General features: G+C 28.1%; 10 protein-coding genes and 1 non-coding gene across 11 annotated transcripts; 3 read left to right on the top strand and 8 right to left on the bottom strand.

The window, feature by feature from the left end:
- The first annotated feature begins 108 nt into the window (after nucleotides 1-108).
- On the top strand, nucleotides 109-1158 carry T552_03532 (hypothetical protein). Its single transcript, XM_018372033.1, has 3 exons — nucleotides 109-203; nucleotides 251-588; nucleotides 638-1158. The coding sequence occupies exons 1-3, from the start codon at nucleotides 155-157 to the stop codon at nucleotides 1112-1114; spliced, it is 864 nt and encodes a 287-aa protein (XP_018224286.1). The 5' UTR covers nucleotides 109-154; the 3' UTR covers nucleotides 1115-1158.
- Nucleotides 1159-2532: 1374 nt separating this feature from the next.
- Nucleotides 2533-2627, bottom strand: T552_05049. The gene has a single exon. It is a non-coding gene; the product is annotated as a tRNA-Leu (tRNA).
- A 131-nt stretch (nucleotides 2628-2758) lies between these two features.
- On the bottom strand, nucleotides 2759-4598 carry T552_03530 (hypothetical protein). Its single transcript, XM_018372032.1, has 5 exons — nucleotides 4547-4598; nucleotides 4377-4494; nucleotides 4156-4308; nucleotides 3117-4106; nucleotides 2759-3070 (listed from the first exon to the last, which is right to left on the bottom strand). Exons 1-5 carry the CDS (start codon nucleotides 4551-4553, stop codon nucleotides 2800-2802), a joined length of 1539 nt encoding a protein of 512 aa, XP_018224285.1. The 5' UTR covers nucleotides 4554-4598; the 3' UTR covers nucleotides 2759-2799.
- Nucleotides 4599-4727: 129 nt separating this feature from the next.
- Nucleotides 4728-5814, top strand: T552_03529 (ribosomal protein S15). Its single transcript, XM_018372031.1, has 2 exons — nucleotides 4728-5510; nucleotides 5560-5814. The coding sequence occupies exons 1-2, from the start codon at nucleotides 4772-4774 to the stop codon at nucleotides 5769-5771; spliced, it is 951 nt and encodes a 316-aa protein (XP_018224284.1). The 5' UTR covers nucleotides 4728-4771; the 3' UTR covers nucleotides 5772-5814.
- On the bottom strand, nucleotides 5800-7161 carry T552_03528 (hypothetical protein). Its single transcript, XM_018372030.1, has 2 exons — nucleotides 6442-7161; nucleotides 5800-6396 (listed from the first exon to the last, which is right to left on the bottom strand). Exons 1-2 carry the CDS (start codon nucleotides 7114-7116, stop codon nucleotides 5833-5835), a joined length of 1239 nt encoding a protein of 412 aa, XP_018224283.1. The 5' UTR covers nucleotides 7117-7161; the 3' UTR covers nucleotides 5800-5832.
- A 44-nt stretch (nucleotides 7162-7205) lies between these two features.
- On the bottom strand, nucleotides 7206-9308 carry T552_03527 (hypothetical protein; the record flags this gene model as incomplete). The annotated part of the gene is made up of 6 exons (XM_018372029.1): nucleotides 7206-7458; nucleotides 7503-7679; nucleotides 7723-8338; nucleotides 8450-9057; nucleotides 9103-9199; nucleotides 9250-9308. 6 exons carry the CDS (start codon nucleotides 9306-9308, stop codon nucleotides 7252-7254), a joined length of 1764 nt encoding a protein of 587 aa, XP_018224282.1. The 3' UTR covers nucleotides 7206-7251.
- Nucleotides 9309-9491: 183 nt separating this feature from the next.
- On the bottom strand, nucleotides 9492-11923 carry T552_03526 (hypothetical protein). Its single transcript, XM_018372028.1, has 2 exons — nucleotides 11855-11923; nucleotides 9492-11808 (listed from the first exon to the last, which is right to left on the bottom strand). The coding sequence occupies exons 1-2, from the start codon at nucleotides 11879-11881 to the stop codon at nucleotides 9538-9540; spliced, it is 2298 nt and encodes a 765-aa protein (XP_018224281.1). The 5' UTR covers nucleotides 11882-11923; the 3' UTR covers nucleotides 9492-9537.
- An 836-nt stretch (nucleotides 11924-12759) lies between these two features.
- On the bottom strand, nucleotides 12760-14575 carry T552_03525 (hypothetical protein). Its single transcript, XM_018372027.1, has 2 exons — nucleotides 14478-14575; nucleotides 12760-14434 (listed from the first exon to the last, which is right to left on the bottom strand). The coding sequence occupies exons 1-2, from the start codon at nucleotides 14527-14529 to the stop codon at nucleotides 12795-12797; spliced, it is 1692 nt and encodes a 563-aa protein (XP_018224280.1). The 5' UTR covers nucleotides 14530-14575; the 3' UTR covers nucleotides 12760-12794.
- A 664-nt stretch (nucleotides 14576-15239) lies between these two features.
- T552_03524 (hypothetical protein) lies at nucleotides 15240-16037 on the bottom strand. The gene is made up of 4 exons (XM_018372026.1): nucleotides 15992-16037; nucleotides 15738-15782; nucleotides 15374-15687; nucleotides 15240-15327 (listed from the first exon to the last, which is right to left on the bottom strand). Exons 1-4 carry the CDS (start codon nucleotides 15999-16001, stop codon nucleotides 15286-15288), a joined length of 411 nt encoding a protein of 136 aa, XP_018224279.1. The 5' UTR covers nucleotides 16002-16037; the 3' UTR covers nucleotides 15240-15285.
- Nucleotides 16038-16632: 595 nt separating this feature from the next.
- T552_03523 (hypothetical protein) lies at nucleotides 16633-18010 on the top strand. Its single transcript, XM_018372025.1, has 3 exons — nucleotides 16633-16722; nucleotides 16771-17566; nucleotides 17609-18010. Exons 1-3 carry the CDS (start codon nucleotides 16679-16681, stop codon nucleotides 17963-17965), a joined length of 1197 nt encoding a protein of 398 aa, XP_018224278.1. The 5' UTR covers nucleotides 16633-16678; the 3' UTR covers nucleotides 17966-18010.
- A 134-nt stretch (nucleotides 18011-18144) lies between these two features.
- Nucleotides 18145-20518, bottom strand: T552_03522 (hypothetical protein). The gene has a single exon (XM_018372024.1). The coding sequence runs from the start codon at nucleotides 20470-20472 to the stop codon at nucleotides 18190-18192; it is 2283 nt and encodes a 760-aa protein (XP_018224277.1). The 5' UTR covers nucleotides 20473-20518; the 3' UTR covers nucleotides 18145-18189.
- Nucleotides 20519-20999: the final 481 nt, after the last annotated feature.

The following is a 20999-nucleotide window of genomic DNA, read 5'->3' as shown; positions in this document are numbered from 1 at the left end:
CCAGTAACCACAGTAAAATATCAAGCACCGATGAGATGGCACTGGAAATTTTATTGAATTGTAAGGTATGTAGTAATTATAGTATAATATAATGCTAATAATGAGATATTAAGGACTATTTTGTTTATTAAAAGGTATTATAATAAGGAAAATAATGGATTTACTTGCAGCGGTTTTACGTGAAAATGAGGAATGGTCAGATGGTAAAAAGAGAAAGATAAAGGGTTTTTAGGAGGGTTGATGTTTATAGAATCAACGGAGCAGTTATATCCATATTCATTAAATGTATCAACATCAGAATCGAAGAAAGATAAGCGACGACGGATATTAATTGAAAAATTGGATCATATTTCTCGAGATTTTTTGTTGAATAGAGAGAGTTATTTCCATAACCAACTTTTATCACTTCAAAATGAAATGCAACAGTTACATGATGGGACACATGAGGAATATCTTCATAGTCTTAGGGATTTAGAGGAGATCCGGGAGAAAGAATTGAAAAGTATTCAACTTATGAAAGATTTTTTATTAAAAAGGGCGGAAAGTGAATTTGAACATGATGTGGAGTTATTAGAAGAAGAATTTACGGTATAGAAGATGTTTTTTTTTTTTAAAAGAGATTGGTTTATATTTATAGATGAGTAAAGCGACATTAAAATCTAGATTACTTTCACATTTATTTTCAAGAAAACGAAGACTTCATGAAGACAAAGAATTACTTGATATTGTAAATGATTCATCTTTTGTATTATATTCTCATTCTAGCACGAATCCATCTTTATCGCCTATTTCGATTACGTCTACAGACAAAAGAAAGCTTCGACACAGAAAAGGGTATGTAAATAATAAACCTGGGCTTACAGAAGATATATCTCTTTTTTCATCTACTATTTATAATTGGAAGAAAAATTCGGAAAATATAAGTTCTTTTCTTAATTCTATAGAAGAACAAATTACTAGAGATCGTGGTCGAGAAAAACAAGAAAGAGAGCGTGATAAACCTTCAAATGATATACTTGGTGCTAAGGAATCGGAAATCATGGAGGATTTAATTGCCATAAAACAATTAACAAATCCTGCCAAATCAGAAAGAAAACGTAATACAACATGCTAAATTTTTAAATTTAGTAAATTTGTGTATTTATTGCATTAACACGTTTTTTTAAAGAAGCATAAAATGGTGTATAAAGTTTAAAAATTTTATAAATTCAGGCCAAGATATGGTTAAATATAAAAAATAAATTTTCGAGGCAATATAAGACTATATTAATAAGTTGTATTCTTAATTTCAGTAATTTATAGAATTAAAAATACAATATTTATGAATATTGTAGTATTACAATATCGTAATTGAAAGTATAGGTTAACAAATCGTCTTCAATTAAATCATATTTTGAATAAAACTATAACATTTAGAATTTACCTAGTTTATAAAATTAATAACAAAAGCAAGGGATAAAAAAGGCTAAGAAAATACTATTAAAAAAATTATAAATAAGTATATAATATGTTTGGCATTTACAAAAGTATATCTTAATAAAAGTATATAGTATATATATTATAATATAAAAGAAAAATATAATTTGAAAATTTGAATAGCAGATTTGAAATAAAATGTTTCATTTGATACTATTTAATATGAAATGAAATTAATAAAATATAAAAACCTTTTAATTATAATAGCGTAAAATTAAAAATCATATAAAAAACTTATTTAAACTAGATGCTTATATTTAAAATTGGCAATTTGAAATAAGAAAATAAACATTTTAAATCAAATGATAATAATATTAAATAAATATTATAAATTAAAATAATATGAATTTTAAAAAAAATCCAAAAATTAATAATAAATCCAATGTAAAACTTAATATATTATATTACGATTGTAATAAATTTGGAAGATTAGGAATTACAGTTATATATTTATTTATATTTACATTTTAGCCAATATTTGCTTTATAAAATGCTTAAATTTTTACAAATAAAAATAATTTAATAAAGTTTTAATTTTTGAACAATCAATCTTGAAAATATTATAAAAATAGACTATATTAAAACTTTAATTTTATATATAATTTCTTATATTTTTCAAATTAAAGAGAATATAAATAAATTGATACGAAAAATTATTTTTATCTGTTAAACATTGATATTTTAAAATAAAATTATAAGTAGGATTTTCAATAGTAATAGAAATTCAAATTAAAGCAAAAATTCTCAAAATCATATTTATATTATATCAAATATAAATTTATATAAATCTTATATAAGTAATATAAAGCGTAAAATCTAAAAACTTATAACCTTGTAAATAAAATTAAGAATGTTTAAAGAGGATTAATAGTAGATATATAATTTTAAAAACAATTATTCATATAAAAAATAATATCAGTTTCTTTTTAAAGAAATTTTAAATTAAATTATGATTCAATGTATTTTTTTAAAAAAAAAGTAGCTTATCTAGATCAAACATATAAAAATCTCATACATACAGTAAAAACAAGAAAAAATAACTGATAAGAGAAATATTGGTACCACTGGGATTCGAACCCAGGCCTCTTTCGAGATGAGATAAAACTCATAAGCTTGAGTCCCACGCCTTAGACCAACTCGGCCATAGTACCTAATTAAAACTGGCGTATTTTTAATATATAAAGTATTAATAAATAATATAATCAAAATTAACAAAATTAATATAATAAAATAAAATATATATAAATAAAATATTATTTTTCTCAATTATCCAATCAAAAAACACCTTTTATATAATATATGATTTATAAATTAGGATAAATATTATAGATGTGATTTATCTTTAATTTTCTTACGTTTAGATTTATCATGCGATTCTGTAGTAGTAGGGACATTTTCAACTTCACTCATTCTTCTTTTTTTTTCGCTTTTACTTTTATCTTTTTTATCTTTTTTCTTTGTCTTAGAACTTTCTGTTTTTATATCTTCAGTTACGTTAACTTCTGGAGATGACTTTTTCATTTTAACTTGCAAAGAATCTTCTTTTAAATCTGTATCAATTACAATATCAGTATCTGGATTGTATTTTGGTGCTCTATATTGGTTTTACTAATACTTTAATTAAATATCGGGATACTTACATTTGAATTTGATGTTTTTTCCAAAGTTTTTCGCTTGGAGTAGAAAGTTTTTCTAATCTTTCACCTTCTAATGCTCGTAATCTTGCTTCTACTTTTAATTTATTTTCTATTCCAATAGTTGCAATGTCTTTTTCTCCCATAGCATCAACTCTTAAACTAATAGCCGCCTTTGTGGCTAATATCCTTGCTATTTTTCCTTTATTTCTAGAACTGGCCTGTCCTATTAAACTAGAATGATATATTAAACCATATTTTGGTGTATCATGTTTCGTTTTAAGAGCTCGAAAAAGGGCCTTTTCTGCTCCTAAGATTTGAATGGTTGATGCTGGTTGCTTTGCAAGATTTAACAAAGAACCTGCATGAGCTATAAGACGTGCCCCTATAAGCTCACCAACCAATGCAGTAAGATTAGGAGCAATAACTTCCATACGATTACGTAAATATTCTGAAAGCTGAACACGATATTCTGCAAGTGATAGAATTTGATCTGCTAACAAATTAATATTTTCTAAATCATCATCTGTTATTTCTGTTCCCATAGACACTTTAGCTGCTCCCTTCAAAGAAATCTCAATATCTTCAGGAAGAATTTCAGAAAAATCTGTTTCTTCTGCCATTGTTCTATATCCCATAGCTTTAATTACTTTTACATAAACTATATTATCCAAAACTATTCGAGACATTTCTGGAAAATGCCATCCATACCATTCTTTTATACGCATCACATATATATTAAGTTCCTTATCTAAATCATCTAATAATACAATGGCTTGAATAATCATAGTATCCACTTTATCTGGTGAAAATTTAAGCTTATGTCGAGAAAGACTATGACTCAATCCCAAAACCATATTAGACATATCCGTTGGCGTCAGTTCTGATATAAGTGATGTAATATGTTCTCTAATAACTCGATAAAGTTCTTGAACTGATGGATCAAATATAATAGAAACATTAAGATCCGGGAGCTTTTTTATAGAATTTGCAAGTCTATCAATCAATTATAATTAAATATTACTTGTATTCTTATATAAATTACTTCGAATCTGAAACAATAAGAGAATCTTTTTTTCCTGAAAACTCTGAAAGTAATGATGCAAGTTTTCCTGTAACTCTTCCCTCATTAATAGCTGATACATTATCAAGAGCTTCCATTATATTTTCAAATCTTGAAAACACTTTTAACTTAAGTCTATCATATAAAAAAATCCATTTCAGCAAATATTATACATTTTTTTAATATAAAACCAAGGAACTTACAAACTTGTTGCTTTATCTAGCGTATCAAGACTTTTATATAGTGTTTCTGGTTTCTTAAAGATCTTTTCCTTAGCAGAAAACTTAAAAATAGCATATCCAGCACTTGTTTCAGTTAAAACTAGGAAAATTAACTCATATTTAAGAAATTCTTAAGAAAAATTAGAACTTACCAAGCATTTTTAACTGGTTTTTAAGGATTTTTAATAAAATTCTTAATTTAAGTTTTCGTTTGTTAAGATTTTGAGTCAACAATTCTTAACGTTTTATTAAATTTTCTTAAGAATTAATATAGAAAAGTTAATAAAAAGTTAAAAAAAGTTAAAAAAGAGTTAAGAAAGGTTAAGAAAGGTTAAGAAAAGTTAAGAAAACGTTAAGAAAAGTTAAAAATTAAGAAAATGTTAAGAATATTTTATAAGAAAAGTCAATATTTTTTATGTAAAAAGACAAATTATGAAGCTTTTATCTATAATTTATTAAGAAACTCAGAATTTCATACTATAAGTACAAGATGGAAACAATCATATGCAGCAATTCGTCGTAGAAAACAGAATATTGAGAAGCAAAGGAAGCTTAAAGAGGATCGTCGTCCAATGATATGTAATGCGGCTACAGGAATACCTACAGAATTTACACGTTCTATTTTATATCCACAAGATTTTTTTTCTTCAGAAAGAATTTCAAATAATAAGGCAAATTTTTTCTTTTCAGAAGGAGAATTAGATAAATTTTTCAAGCTAACTAAAGAGGCTAATCTTGGCCGTATTGGACTTTCATCATCAGTTATTAATAAAAGCAGTTTAGAAGAACTTAAAAAAAAGGCATCAGAATATATTGGTGTTAATGAAAATACAGAAAATATTGAAGCATTATTAGAAATTATATCTAAAGAAGGAAATATTGAAGAATTTTTTGATTTAAAAAAAGAAAAAAATGAAGAAAATATTATTGTTAAATTAGCATCTGTTTGTAAAACTCAAGAAATAATTGAACGAGAAGAAAGAAAAGAAAATGTAATGAGACGACTTATGGATTTGAAAAATAGTAATAGTAAAGCAATACAACTTTTGAATATTTCTATGGCAGTTGAAAAATTTAGACAACATGAATTAGATACAGGATCGCCAGAAGTACAAGGTATAATTTATATTTAAAATTACTATTTTAATCTAATATAAATATTTAGCAGCGGTATTTACAGTCAGAATTCACTATATAAATTTTCATCTCTCATCTCATCATAAAGATAAAAATAGTCTTAGATCTTTAAGACATTTGGTACATAAACGTCAGGCAATTCTTAAATATTTACGTAGAAAGGATCAAAACAGATATTTTTCTTGTATTAAAAAACTTGGTTTAACCGATAGTGCAGTATTAAATGAAATTACATTATAAAATTTATATATTTTGAAACAATAATAATATGTATATAAAGGAATTATAAAGAGATATGCATTTATATTTCTGTACTTGTCTCTAACTTTTTCATCATATTTTCATGATCTTTAATAAGATCAACCCATTCATCACCAAAAATATCAACTAATGCTAAACTAAAATCAACCCCAATCCTTCCTAGACTTTGTCCACAATATAAAATACGATTAAGTATTGATGCTTTTACTTTATTATCATAAATATATGGAATATATATAGCCAATGTATTTTTTATTTCAGATACCATATGTAATGCAAAATTTGAAAGTAATCTTCTTCTTGATATTTTTCCATTCAAATTATCATCATTTTTTACTGAAATATTATTTTCTGAATTTTCTGAAAATACATAAAGTACAGATTCCTCTCTTAAAAATATCAATGTATAATATGAAAATATATTAAAACTATGTTCTCTAAATATCCCAATATATTCTTTAAGATATTTTTCAGGATTATCTTGTTTATTAGACGAATTCAAATCAGAAATAAGTCCCTCTATATAATCCCAACGAGATAATAGAAATATATAGCACAATTCAATCTCTAAAAACTCATTTGTTCTACGAAGATATTCAATAACCTGCTTCAATTAATCCTCCAAAAAAAAAATATACTAAATTTTTACTTTAATAGCTTCTGTTAATTTTATTGTTCCTTTAAGAAGTAATAATAATTGTTTTTGTAAATATTCAGACATATAATTAACTTTTTTTACTAAATCTTGAATCATATCTACTTGAGAATATTCATCTCCCAATTTTTTCCCATATGATATAAGTTGTAGTGCCTCTGAATAGTTATTATTTCTTATACATATCTCTATTAAAGATGGAATTTCAAATAAATTTAAAATATATTCTTCATATTCATGTAATAAAAGAAACTCTTTAAGAATTCCATTAATTCCATTAATTCCATCTTTTAAAAGCCCAAAATTTAAAATTCTCTCATTAATAGATGTAATTGTTGTTTGAATTTTATTAACTGATTCTTCAAGAATATTAAAAGATCCAGTAAACTCATTTTTATAATTTAATATAGTGATCAAATGATCATATTCCTTTTTAATAATTTCAACCAAGTCATATGTAGTCTTTTTATCTTTAATATTTAATTCATTTTGTTTTTCTGATAATTCATATATAGAAGATTCTATTAACTCTGATATATAAGATACAATAGAAGGGTCATTTTGATATTGGAATGATGAATAATTAGGATTAAGAAGAGCCAATAATGGTTGAAATAGGGAATAATGAGAGTTTTCAGAATGATTTATATCAGCTATATTTTTAGACATTTTTTAGGGTATATATTAATTTAAAAGTTTAAATATAAAATATTAGTATTATATGTATTTTTATATTATTAAACATGTATGATTAATATGATGAAATGTATATAATACAAATGCCTTTATATTTTAAACAAGATATTATGTTTTTTTCTTTAAAAGACTTTTATATTTGCGTTTATTTTGACGATTTTTTTTCTTTTGTTTTAAATCTATATTTTTTGACCAAGGAATAACTTTTTTTTTCATGAAAACAGTATTTTTTCCTTCATTCATTAATTTCTGTTCCTCTTTTTTTTTTAATCTAGCCTTTTCTTTTAATTTATCAGCATAAGTTAATTTGTCCAGCTATTATGAAATTAATATATAAAATATTAAAGCAGATATTTTACATCTATATTTTCCCCCTCAAAATCTAAAACCAAGTTTTTTAATTCAGGCATTTTAGGAAAATGAAATAATCCAAAAGAATATGCTAAGCCAGAAAAATCAAGATCTTTAACACGAAAAATAAAATGTGCCTGGTGTTTTGAATATGCCCTTACATAAGATACAAATGCCCTTAAACCCTGAAGATCTATAAGATATTATAAAGAATAAATATTAACATACCTTTTCATACAAATCTCTATCTTTTTTAACGATATTTCGTATTTCTTTGACCAATGCAAGTATTTCTTCTTTAGATTCATCTTCCTTGTCTTCCATAATACTGTTATCTTTCCTAATCCTTTCTAAAGGTTGAATTGGTATTTTTCTAACTTTTAAAAAATGAACATAGTCTTCCTCTCGTCCTCTATTTAACATAACGACAGCTTTACCAGATCTACCTGCTCTTCCTGCCCTTCCACAACGATGAGAAAATGATTTTGGATCTAACGGTGGATCCATTTGAATAACCATATCTACATTAGGTATATCAAGACCTCTTGCTGCCAAATCTGTAGTAAATAATATAGAAGGTGTTTCAGATAACGCATTAGAAAATGCCTTATAATTCTTAACTCTTAAAGATGAACTTTGCTTGCCATGAAGAGAAAATATCCTAAATGTTTTCTTTAAATATGATATTTGTGAAAAAATTATAGAAAAATAATCAACAGAAACACAAGAAAGAAAATAAACAATAAACTTTCTCATCCCATCTTTAATATATGAATAATTTAATAATCTAATTAGTTGTATAAATTTTTCTGCTGATGACAAAATCATATAAAATATTTGTAAACTATAAGAGTTAATTATAAATCAATTAATTATAGATCAATTAATTATAGATCAATTATATGTATATCATCATCTCTCTCTCTCTCTCTCTCTCTCTATCTCTATATATTACCTTGCAGGAACGCATCTATCTTCTTTAGTATTTTCTTGGTTTCCTACTCTAACAACTATCTTCACAGGATTTCTAAGCCCCGTTTTAACAAGTTTATCAACTGCTTCTGTTAAAGTAGCGCTAAAAAGACCTGTTCGTCTTTGTTTGGGTAACTTTTTAATAATCGATTCTATAACATGAAAAAACCCCATATCAAGCAATCTGTCCGCCTCATCCATAACCAAAATTTCAAGCTCCTTCGTTTTAACATGTGTTAATGAAAGAAGCTGATCAATACGTCCCGGTGTACCAATAATAATTGATGGCGATTTTTCATTAAATTCTTCTATATTTTGCTGTATACTTACTACCCCTCCTATAACAAGTTGGGCTCTCAAATTAACATTTATCTCCTCCGATCTACTCATAATACTTTCATAAACAGAATATATCTGCATTGCTAATTCTCTATTTAATTTTAAACACACCGTATATCCCTTCATTAAAAACCTTGTAGGTGATACTACTAATGATCCTATATGATATTCTTCTAATGGCTCCTCTCTTCTTATTAATTTCTCTAGTATAGGCAGTAAAAAAGCTAAGGTTTTTCCTGATCCTGTTACTGCCTGAAATTTTATCAAAAAAACTGCAAAAAAACTTTATAAAAACACCTCTACAACCACATCCTTATTCTTCATAAAAAGAGGTATTGTACTTGCTTGAACTGGCGTCATTTTCTCAAACCCCATCTCATCAACTGCACTTCTTCTATAAAAAAAATAAATAAGACTCAATATTTAACCTGATATATGACTTACATCCATGATGTTAATGAAATCTCCATATCATCCCATGAAAGGGAGGAGAAGCTTGACATTTATTAAAATCTCCAGAAACCTGGGTTAAGCAAGGTTATATTTAAGGATCGGAACATTTATATTAAATAAAGATCTTAATATACAATACACCCAATAAAAGTGCAAAGAATATGATAATAAAATGTATATATATATAAATATAGTTTATGTAAAAACGAAAGAATAAAATAATAACCAATTACTTGTAAGAAATAAAGTATAGCATAAAAAAAAGATTAAGTATAATGATTAACCACACCATGAATCATATGGACAACCAACACTTGAACCATAAACGCTTCCGCTAACACCAGAGATCTGTGTAATAGCATTGAGAACACCACCCATGCCTTCACCAGCAGCAAAGCCGGTAGCAATAGAAAGAGCATAAATATCATAAGAAACGGGTTTAGCTCTCTTCCAGAAATAGGCAACAATAGCACCGATAAACATGACTGTTGCATAATGTGTTTGTGGCACGACGAATCCGAGACCAATTGCATTAAAATTTGGAATAAATGGGCGATATTTTTCGGGAGAATAAGTATACTTGAATACAACAGTAGCAGCAGCTATAATACCGAGAGCAATTGAGGTGTATCCGGAAGATGGAGGGATAGGTAATCGCTCATTAGTCATAGCACTAGCAACTGCTCTCCATGAAGCAATGGATGGTGCACCGAAAACACATTTTTGAGTGTTTGGATATCCAGGCATAAATTGAGTCGTAAAACATGGATAAGCTTTGTCAAACAAAATGTAGAGAGCTACGCTTATCCAGATAGAGAAAAAAGATCCAATTACTTGTGCATAAAATTGAACTTTAGGATAAGCACCAAGAAGATGACCTGTTTTCAAATCGCCAATCATATCAACCGATTGTGAAGCAGACGATGATGCCACAGTACCAGCGATAAGATTAAGTCTTTGTGCCGAGATTTCGTCCATCTTTTGCGCACTCGAAATACTACCGAAAACCAATTGAGAAGATTTAGCACAAATCGAAACAGGATTAACATCGGTTGCACCTGAAGATTGCGCACCAATAAAAGAGAAAAGAAAACCTAAAAATATAGCAAGAAGAGATAACCCAACGCTGATATCATATTGCAACGTAAGAACAACACACGTAAAAATAATCGATACAATCAATAATGGCACCCATTGCCATGCTGGAATCTGAGTTTCAGGGGGTGCAGGATCTTGAATGGCATTTTTGAAAACGGGAACTTCCTTACGACGTAGTTTATAATAAAGAACAAGAATGACCCGTTTCAATCCTAACCACAAAACTGGTCCATTCATGATAACTTCGGCGAAAGATGAGCACAACATAAGCATAACACCGGGCCAAAGTAACCAATATCGAGGTGATGAGGATTTAATAGGATCAAATCCATTCGGATTCAATGAAGACTGTAAACTCATAGAAGAATAGGATACCCAATCAGGATGTTCCGGAGATAATACCGTATAATGAGGTGCAATACCTGTTTTGGATATAATAGGTCCTATAATAGCCCATGATAAAACGGATCCAATGAAGAAACTAGCCGCTGCATTTAATCCCGAAAAGAAACCAACACCGAAAAATGCCGGTGTAAGCTCAATCCACCATCCCCAATTTTCCGCTCCAATAATTCCTTTCCATCCCGCTTTATATAACCACCAAAAGAGATGCCAATCCCAAAGTATACCTGGCAAATAATCGGCGCAAACACGAAGAACAATAGCCGCCAGAAATGATATCGAAAGTGACCATATCTTTTTCTTCATAACCGAATGCGCTACCGCTCCGGAATGTAATGAATGAATCGTTAATGCACATGCTGATGACGTCGGGAATACTAATTTTTGATAAATAATATAAAACCTTCGCAATGGAATAACAAAGAATAACCCATAATATGCACTAACCGCCGTAAAACTTACCAGACGCCAAAAATCCTCTTCCGGCCCCGATCCAAGAAGGTTTAATGAATACATAGCAGGTATAGATGATACAAACATACCCGCCATACCTCCTGCTGCCGTTGCCGCTGTTTGAACCGTACAATTCTCTTTCGGTCCAAAAAACCCTCCTCCAAACCATTCTGGCATCACTTTCGAAATAAACCGAAGAATTGCAAATCCAAAAATCGCTCCAAATAGTTGTGCCCCAAATGTAAACCCTGTTTTTAACCCCAAATATATATTCGATGATGCTACTATCGACCCCAAAAGTGATCCCACTACTAACGCTCGAATCGTTAATTGATGTAATTCTTTCGGCGCATCTGGATTCTCTGGAAATGGATTCCCTTCCCGTATATCATACGTAAGTGAAAACATATCCCCTTCAAACCCTTCCGGTACTTGTACTTTTTCATCTGTATATGTTCCCGGTAATTTCTTCTCTTCTTCTTTTTCTTCTTCTTCTAATTCCTTTTTTTCCACTTTTTCCCTATCTTTTTCTACTTTTTCTACCTTTTCCTGTCCTTCTTCATATTCCCTACCTTTCTCCTCCTCTGCTGTCCGTTTCTAATACGTATTTAATAATTTATCTATTTGCTTTTATTATTATTACCAATTTCTCTGATTCTGTATCTGCCATTCACAATCTCAATAATATTATATCTTAAAGATAAGGTTCTTATGTTGTTTTATATTATTATTTATATTATTATTTATGTTGTTTTATGTTATTTTTTATGTTATTTTATTATTTATGTTATTATTATTTATAATAAAATTTTCTAAACAATTCCTTGTTTTTAACCTTGTCGTAATATTATAATCTTAATAAGCACACCAGGAATCCATTTAAACTCTATTTTAAAATTTATAATAATTATTAATTTTATATAAGGAAGACAGATATTTTAGATAGCTTTTATTATATATAGACATTCTTCTGATCTGGGTTTAACATAAACGGATGTTTTCCATATACATCCGTTTGATTAATATGAACCGAATCAACAATCATAAGAGTGAATATAATAATAATGAATAAAAGAATATATTAAAGAGAGAAAGAATGTAAAGAAAAATATGTATAAATAAAGTGAAAATTAAGATTATTAAATAGATATAATAATTTTTATACAAGTAAAAAATCAAGATTTAGATTAGCCGGAGATATTTTTTTTAAAAAAATGAATAAAAATATCGGATCTTGATAAATAAAATAGTTAAGTGACTAATATTAATAAGGTAATAGTAGAAAAGAGGTTAGATTAGAGATAAAGATTAGAAGAATAGAAAAGTCGATGAAATAGTATAAAAAATAAGTAGAATTAAAAGAAAATAAGTGGAATTAAAAGAAAACAAGGTAAAATTAGGGTATAATAATAAGGATATAATATTATAAGGAGTATCGATAGGAGGAGTATCGATAGAAGGGTAGCCGTATAAGGCTAGATAGAAGGTCGTAGGTAGAAGGAGGTAGAAGGTAGATTAAAAGTAGATTAAAGATAGAATAAAGATAGAATAAAGTTAGATTAAAAAGTAGATTAAAAGTAGATTTAAAGAGAGGTTGAAATAAAAGTTGATAAAGTTTTTTGAGTTAAAGAAGACATTGAAGAATTTGAAGAGATATTTTTTGTTTTATATGTTTGTGAAATTTTTGAAGAAGGATTTTGATCAAGTTGTAAAGAGCCTAAAATAGAAGTATTTTTTGAAGTGACAAGTAAATAACTTTCAATTGCACCTAATTGATCATAACCTAATTTTTTTTTTAAAGAAATATTTTTTTTAGATTTAGATTTCCATTCTATGATATTATGTTTTTGAAAAAGATGAAGATAAGGGTCTAAAACCCAAATCTCCATTTTTTCATTTAAATCAAAAAGATTATCGATAAGTGTAGAATGACGAGTATTTTTATGATTTGAATGTATATTGTCGTTTGACAGAATATTGTCGTTTGACTGAATATTATTATTTGATTGTTTTTCGTTAGTAAAATCAATATTTATTAACTTAAAGGGAGAAAAAGATACACGAAATTCTAAAGAATATCCGGTAGAGATATGTTTTCTATAGCAAAGAAGTTTAATTCCGAATTTTTCGTCATTATTTTCAATATTTTTTGAGGGATCTTTTAGATTAGTAAAATATGTAGAATTAGTTTTTTTTATAGAGTTTGATTTTTGTAAAGAATTTATTTGTGAATGTTTTGAAAAATCCGTATACTTTAAGAAAGATACTAAATAACACGGAGCAAATGATCGTACAAATCTTTTAATACCAGGTAATCCAGACCAAGAAAAATGGATGGATACAAATTTCTGTAATTTAGGGACATTGATAGGCCATTTCCATACAACATGACGTAATTTCCTTTTTATATCTAAATCGCTTGATACTACTGGATTAATATAAAATTGAATAATATCTTGATTTGGAAAATCTTCGGGTAATTTTAAAGATGAATGTTTAGCTGAAGAATGTCCACCATGGTTTTTAGATAAATATTCCTCAAGATCCTTTTTCCAACAAGTCAAATCTGAACCACTTTTGATCAAAGATAAAAGAGAATCCCCAAACCCAGCTTTTGCTGCACCGATCGCCGTCTTAATTCCACAATTTGGAATACCAGTTGAATCATAATCCCCAGAAGATATAAGAGCAATAAGAAGCATTCCTGCTTGACTAATATTGCTCTTCTTAGTAACTGTTTCTATATCAAAAATAGAAACATTCGAAAGTGTACTTGTTTTTGATTCTTCACTCATACTCCATCCACTTATCACTTTTTGTGCACCAAATATAAACGAATCAACATCCGTAGACATTACTGCATCAATAATAGAGTTCTTTAATAACAAAGCACATTCTGCTTCTGCTTCCCCCGGCGCATACCAGATAGGAAACCCAAACAAACGAATCAAATCTATTACTTCCGATAATCCAAATATCGCCTTTGGAACCTTCTTATTTCTTTTAAATAACGGTTTCTTAGATCCATCTAAGACAAAAATAGGCAAAATCCCAAGATATCCAAGTCTACAAAGACGAAAAAAAAGCGTTCTTAATTCTGGATTTTGTCCTCCATAACTTGAACGCATCTGATACGACCAAATCAACAAATCAATCCCAATTCTAAAGCCTTTAGGCACTCTATCATCCTTATAATAATAATCACACGCAAGTTTTGCTAATGCTAGTTCTAATAAGCCTGATAAAACTTATAATATTTCTTATACTTGTACTCTCTCCAAATTCTTTAAGGAATGGCCATAACCCAGGAATCCCCATCTATTTATAAGAAAATATTCCTTTAAATATTGCTTTTTTAAAGAAATATATTCATTTTATATTTGATTTAATCTTATAACGTTAAAAATAGAATATCAACATAAGGGTTTAAGCGGGGACGATAGCTCAAGTGTATAAATTAATGATAAAAAGTGTTATTTTATAGTTATTTAAAAGAAAGATCTTTAGTTAATGTATTAATAAAAGGAATATGTAATAATTTTTTTTAATATATATGTATTGTATATAATGATAAATGTGCAGATATGTTAGATCAGGCAGGTCTATCATAGATAGATGTAGATGATATAGATGGTATAGATAGATATAAATAATATATAGAAATAAATTATATGTTTAGATTGACGTGTAAATTATGTGCTTTAGATGTTATTATTACGAATATATGTTGAATCGACTAATATTAAGAATTATAATAGATAAAACATTTAAATTTAAAAGTTAAACAGATAATTTTTGATATTAGATAGTTTATATTTTAAAATAAATATATTTAGTCAAGATTTTTTAACTATTAAGTATATAGAATAAAAAATATCATTTATAAGAAAAAAATCAATGATTATTATGTATAAATGAGTAAAATCAGTATTTTCAAGTTAAAAATAGAGAAAAAAATATAAATGAAAGAGGAATGAATCAATTTTTTAAAATTGAGATGATTTAATTTCTTTAAAAAAATTTAAAATACACATACATACAAATTTAAATTATCAAAATAGAATAAATATCATTTTAAAACCTAATAGGTGTGAAAAACCACCTATTTTTTCCGGACTGAAAATATAAGAAAATATTATTAAATATAAAATCAATTATATACCATATATCTTTCTTCAAGGATTCTTTTAATCGCCTTTTTAGCTTCTTCACGTTGAGAAGGTTCTCTAAACGTTTCTGGTGTAACAATCCCCTTCAAAGTTTCAAGTTCAAAAGTATAACGCGTGACCATAAAATGATTAAAATTAATAATTTTAATAAAAGGCTTTATTTTAGACCGTTTAGAAATTTTACTAGAACCCATTCTTCTGGTCACTTTTCGTGGATACCGATCAATACCAATAGCAATTGCATGTCCAAATGGATGAAACTTAGATCCTGAATCTACCTGTTGAACAATAACCGCTTTTCTACCAGCTTTATATATCTTATTAATATTCTTTCATACTAAAAAAATATCCCAATACCATATCGTCCTCGAAGAATCAATATAACTTTTCCTGGTTTAATAACTAAAAACAACTGTTAATATTCATTCAATATTTAATAATAAATTCCATATTTAATGATAAATTCCATATTAAAAAAAACAAAATTTAATATTTGCTTTTTTCCTTAATATCTTTTTCTTTTTAACCCTTTTTTTTCACAAAAAAATAAGAAAAATCTCATAAAAAGAAAAAAATCTTAAATCTATTAAAAAAATACAAAATTAACTTACATTTAACCATCCTTAATTTCTTAAAATTTCAATCTCAGCTTAGAGAGTGACTCCGGATGATATTGATAAACCCTAACCCTGTCCTAAATATAGTGTATAATACCTAACCCGCGCCTAACCCATACCTAACAATTCATATACCCTAACCTATACCCTATCTATTATTAACCTGAACCTATACCTATACCTACTCCTAACCCTAGTAACACTACACCTAACCTAACCCTGCTCCCATACCTAAACCCAACCCCGGCCCTAATACCATACCTAAACCCTATATTATAAACCTAATTCATATGACCCACGGCAACCGTATCTTAACAACCACTCAGACAGTCAACAACGTATATTTTACGCGTCAAAATAGGTGAGTATTTAGCCGTATTTATGATATAAAACTAATAAAAACGAGTAGATTTAGCTAAATTTTGGATTTATACGGTGTATATTAAGAAAGACCTTTTTTTTCTGATTAAAAATCTTTAAATTACAGCTTTTTTTGTAAAAAAAAATTTTTTTTAGAATTCCTTGGAAAACTAAGCAATTTGTCTTAATAAGGCTCTAAAACTAGTGTATTTATAATATTGAAGAGATATTTGTTAAAAAATTCGAAAAAAAACGGTTCAAAAATACTTTAAATCTATAAATATTGTAAATCTTAGATTGGAGGCATAAATTTAGCATTAAATGACGAATTCTCGGTCAGAATCGAATACATCACATTCTCCTATGTAAGGGAATATTTTTGAAGAGAATTGATAGCTAAAATATTGCATAAGATGGGATAGTTCAGATCCTCAGCGACGTCCTCCTCCATTACCAATGCGTGAAGAATTGACATTAAATCATATTGAAGGATCAGTAAGACTCCCAAGGACATCGTCTATTTCATCTAATTTGTATAAACAATTGGGTACTAAAACATCATCTCAAATGTTGCGGATAAGCGCAGATGATAAAACGGCAGATATAGTTCAATCTATTTCAGAAACAACAAATACAATTTTGGAGGATCTTCGTTCTCTTATAGAAAGAAGCAAAGATAATGCTACTGCATTATTGGATTTAAAACAAAACATTACTGATGCAAAAAGAGATCAAAAAATTATTGATGAAATACGAGCAATTGTTACTTTTCCACCGCAAGAGAGTAGTAAAGAGGAGAAAAGTGATATATTTAAAGAAAAATTGGACAAAATTATGCAAGTCATAGATACAAATGCTTTATTTCACAATACGGAAACACAATTGTTGATCGATATAAATAAAAAACTAGAAGCAATTGAGGCATTTCAAGATAAATCTTTTTCCGAGAAACTTGAAATTAACAATTTAATTTCATCATACGAAACATTGCAACAAACAAATATTGCAGAAATGGAGAATATGTATTCTCGTAAAGTTGAATTGTCTGCAGAGCTTGCACGTCTCGATACATATATTAGTCACAAAAAAGATTCACTAAATAAATTGAAAGAACGAGTAAAAAAATTGGAAAGCCGTTTGGAAGATATTCAATTGAGACTTAATAAACAAAGGGAAGAAAATAAAAAATCAAATAAATCATCCGTAATTGTTGCATTTCATTATTTTATAAATATTTTCTAATATTTATAGAAAAAAAAAGTTAAACAATCTGCCAAATCTCCTTCAACACCTCAAAACATTCGTCATTTTTCTCTTTTGGATATTCATAACCGTAATCCATCTATTGTTACACTTGCTCCTTCTACCGTTATGAATTCACCAAATAATACAGATAGTATAAGTGATAAAAAAGGGAAACGAAAGACTTCGTGGAGTAGAAAAGTTGTAAATGTAATGGGATTACCGTTTCAACATAACAACAAAGAAAATTCGCCTGCATTATTAAAAAATAATGAAGAATTGGCGATTCAAAAGAAGAAAAAATATCCTAACAATTTTGGAATTAAAACTGTAAAAACTTTTAGAAGTTTCAGTACAAGGATCTAATACACTGGCATTTAATCTAAAAACATGAACGAGTTCTATACAAGAAAGATGAATGCTATCAATAGGCCATTAGTTTCAAACTACAAGTTATTAAACGCAAAAAAATAATTAACATTACTTTTTGTTAGATTATATTTTTTCAATACCAAATAAAACAAATAAATCTTTTATATTAATACATACGTAATAATTCTAAAATACAAAGATGATTTTTATTTCTGATACTATATTTTAATATTTTCTGAAAAATCATGATCTTTAGTAGATTGGACTTCATTGTTTAATTCTTCATTATTTGTTTCTATTTGTTCTTTCTCATTGTTATGACCAATTTTTGTTTTCAATAAGTCCATAAAATCAGATGGTATTACAGGTATAAAGCATTTCTTCTTTTTCTCATCCACTTTAATAATTTTAGAACCATAACTAGCCAAGAGATCTGTGCCAGTTGGTAAAATAAATGGAAGCATTAACTCAACGTTCATTAAAAGATTTGAACTTTTAAGTTTTTCTTTATCAAAAGGTAGCGGTTTAGGGTTATCAAATGTATCATCTGTAGAACAATTTTCTGAGTCTTGTATATGTTTCTTTTTAATATTTTTATCTTTCTCTTCTTTCTTGGAAAGATATTGTATTATTTCTTTCCCTATTTTATTTTCATCAATCTCTAATTTATAATTTTTAGCAATATATAATAATTGAGTTGATGTAAGTAAATTCAATGCATCTACGGTTGTTTCGATATTTTCAATACTATTTAAAGATGTAAGACACTGAAGCCACTGAAGTAATTGTACTAAAGGAGTTATATGATTCTTCAAAGAATTATAAATATTAAAAGATTTGTATCCTGAATTTAAAGATTTCATATGCATTTTCTTCTGAAATTGATTATTATTTATTCTAGCCCAATCCTCAATTACAGAAATATTAAGACGAATATTCATTGCTTTACTTCTTGAAAGATAGCCTTTTTTCGTAATAATACGATTAAAAAGTTCTGCGCTAAACCAATAAAATATTTGATTTACGACTTGTTTAAAAATAATAAAATGAACTTGATATACATCAAGAATAAAAAAAATTGACGAAAAAAGAATAGTAATCAATAAAGGTGAGGGTGTTGCATGTTTTTCCGGTGAAAGATAAAATGAATTCTTCTTTTTTTGCCGCCGAAAATTATACCATTTATTTTCAAATGTAACATTGTCAAATGTAGAAATAGTTTCATAATCAAGAATAGAGCTATTCAAATGTTTTTCAATACGAAATTTGGTTTCTTGTAGAAATACCAAATAAATATCATGGATCAATTCTGTTAAATGAAGCTGAAAATCTATAATTGTGACCAAAAGTCCCGAATCTTTCTTAATATAGTATAAAAGAAGCATACAATTCGAAATCCAAAATGCCAAAATAGCCATATCATCCGGCTTATCACGAATAAGTAAACGAATACGTTCTAACGTATCATATAATAATTTATTAAGCATATCCTTTGTCCCATAATAATGAGCAAAACGAATCGATAAAAAAATCACATCTGCCGGAATAACCTTCTGATCTGCCGATCGTAACGGCTCAAAATTTGTAATAACAAGATCTAATATCGTTGAAATATGATCTTCCGAAAAAATATACATCTGTTCTGGAAGACATCGATTCCATACAAAATCTTCCTCCGAAAATACTTCTTCTGATTCCTCCATTTCTTGATTTGATCCTTCAAATCCAATACTTGATAAATCCACTTCTAAATCTTCTAATATCGGCATTTCCATCATTTTTTCTTTTTCCATCTGCTCTAAACATCCTTGACGATACCATTCATGATCTTCAAAACTTTCCCCTTCTTCTAATGATTCTTCTACATGCAATGATTCCAAAATATCAATCATATCCATCTGCGATGTTCCTTCTAACACCGAATTCCCCCCAATCCCTCTAGAATTAAATGTCGCTCCATGTGCTAATAATAATTTCACTATTCCCCCATGATGATTATTAATTGCCCACATCAAAGGCGACCATTTAGCCTTATCTCGTACATTAATATTTGCTCCCGCTTCTAAAAGCGCTTCAACTACCCCCTGGTGTCCAAAACACGCCGCAAATATAATTGCTGTACCTCCCGTCTCATCGCACCCGTCAATATCAATATATTTCCGTGATCCTCCTTTAAGCATCGATTCAATACGTTCAACATCTCCATGACTTGCTGCACGGATAAATGCACTCTGAAGAATACCTTTCTTCTCCTCGTCTGTTAATGTCTCTTCCGCTATAATTGATGCATCTGCTGAATGTGTCGTATCATCTCCACTGTAATTTCTTAAAGATGCCTCTAGAACCCCCTCATTCTTGCCCATCCATGGATCCATCCAAGGCCATTCACGGTCTTCTGCTGGATGAAAGTCCAGAGATTGTGTACTGTCTATATCGTTCGCAGTAAACGGGTCTTCTATATCATTTTGACTGTCATTAGAACAAGGATTTAGCTCGTCCATAGGCAAAAGGAGGTGATTAAGCCTGTTTACCAAGGCGAAACCCGTTTTCTTGGGGTATACAAAGTATATATAGGGTGTAACGGGGTGTATACGGGGTGTATGCGGGATATATGCGTAGTGTATGCGTATTATATGCGTTGTATATGCGTTGTATATGCGTGTTGTATGCGTCGTAGATGCACAAAACTTTCAATCCAATACGATAAAACAATTGCAAGAAATCTTAAAGAAAACCAAATAATCTTTAAAACATCTTTCAACATAAAAGATTGCTTTTTAATTAAATATTAACAACTGAAATTAAACATATAAAAAACGCGCTTAAAAATCATTTTTAAATAATACTTAATAAATATTAAAAATAAAAACTAATTTACACTTTAAAATATAATAAACAATCACTTTTTTTAATAATATTTTAAAGATTTAACTATTAAAAATAGTCGGTGGGTGTACGACGGCTTTACCCGTCGATCCGATTTTCTCCGACTATAAATATATAGTATTCTTCCAGACTCTTAAATTAT

The sequence above is a fragment of the Pneumocystis carinii genome (assembly GCF_001477545.1).
Source record: "Pneumocystis carinii B80 chromosome Unknown supercont1.17, whole genome shotgun sequence".
Classification (NCBI taxonomy): domain Eukaryota; kingdom Fungi; phylum Ascomycota; class Pneumocystomycetes; order Pneumocystales; family Pneumocystaceae; genus Pneumocystis; species Pneumocystis carinii.
The sequence above is the reverse complement of the archived record's forward strand: the minus strand, read 5'-3'. Positions and strand labels throughout refer to the sequence as shown.

Bases quoted from the DNA above. Each gene is read 5' to 3' on its own strand.
- T552_03532 (XM_018372033.1), top strand. From the start codon at position 155: ATGGATTTACTTGCAGCGGTTTTACGTGAAAATGAGGAATGGTCAGAT. The intron at 204-250 runs GTAAAAAGAGAA...TGATGTTTATAG, and splicing joins AAATGAGGAATGGTCAGATG to AATCAACGGAGCAGTTATAT. The intron at 589-637 runs GTATAGAAGATG...TTATATTTATAG, and splicing joins TATTAGAAGAAGAATTTACG to ATGAGTAAAGCGACATTAAA.
- T552_03530 (XM_018372032.1), bottom strand. The intron at 4,107-4,155 runs GTAATTTATATA...ATTGATTGATAG, and splicing joins CTTATTGTTTCAGATTCGAA to ACTTGCAAATTCTATAAAAA. The intron at 3,071-3,116 runs GTAAGTATCCCG...AAACCAATATAG, and splicing joins AAAAAACATCAAATTCAAAT to AGCACCAAAATACAATCCAG.
- T552_03529 (XM_018372031.1), top strand. From the start codon at position 4,772: ATGTTAAGAATATTTTATAAGAAAAGTCAATATTTTTTATGTAAAAAG. The intron at 5,511-5,559 runs GTATAATTTATA...ATAAATATTTAG, and splicing joins AGGATCGCCAGAAGTACAAG to CAGCGGTATTTACAGTCAGA.
- T552_03528 (XM_018372030.1), bottom strand. From the start codon at position 7,116: ATGTCTAAAAATATAGCTGATATAAATCATTCTGAAAACTCTCATTAT. The intron at 6,397-6,441 runs GTAAAAATTTAG...TAATTGAAGCAG, and splicing joins AATTAACAGAAGCTATTAAA to GTTATTGAATATCTTCGTAG.
- T552_03526 (XM_018372028.1), bottom strand. From the start codon at position 11,881: ATGGCAGATACAGAATCAGAGAAATTG. The intron at 11,809-11,854 runs GTAATAATAATA...AATACGTATTAG, and splicing joins ATACAGAATCAGAGAAATTG to AAACGGACAGCAGAGGAGGA.
- T552_03525 (XM_018372027.1), bottom strand. From the start codon at position 14,529: ATGGGGATTCCTGGGTTATGGCCATTCCTTAAAGAATTTGGAGAGAGT. The intron at 14,435-14,477 runs GTATAAGAAATA...TATTAGAACTAG, and splicing joins AGAATTTGGAGAGAGTACAA to CATTAGCAAAACTTGCGTGT.
- T552_03524 (XM_018372026.1), bottom strand. The intron at 15,688-15,737 runs GTATTGGGATAT...AGATATATAAAG, and splicing joins GATTCTTCGAGGACGATATG to CTGGTAGAAAAGCGGTTATT. The intron at 15,328-15,373 runs GTATATAATTGA...TTATATTTTCAG, and splicing joins TCCTTGAAGAAAGATATATG to TCCGGAAAAAATAGGTGGTT.
- T552_03523 (XM_018372025.1), top strand. From the start codon at position 16,679: ATGACGAATTCTCGGTCAGAATCGAATACATCACATTCTCCTAT. The intron at 16,723-16,770 runs GTAAGGGAATAT...ATATTGCATAAG, and splicing joins AATACATCACATTCTCCTAT to ATGGGATAGTTCAGATCCTC. The intron at 17,567-17,608 runs GTTGCATTTCAT...TAATATTTATAG, and splicing joins CAAATAAATCATCCGTAATT to AAAAAAAAAGTTAAACAATC.
- T552_03522 (XM_018372024.1), bottom strand. From the start codon at position 20,472: ATGGACGAGCTAAATCCTTGTTCTAATGACAGTCAAAATGATATAGAA.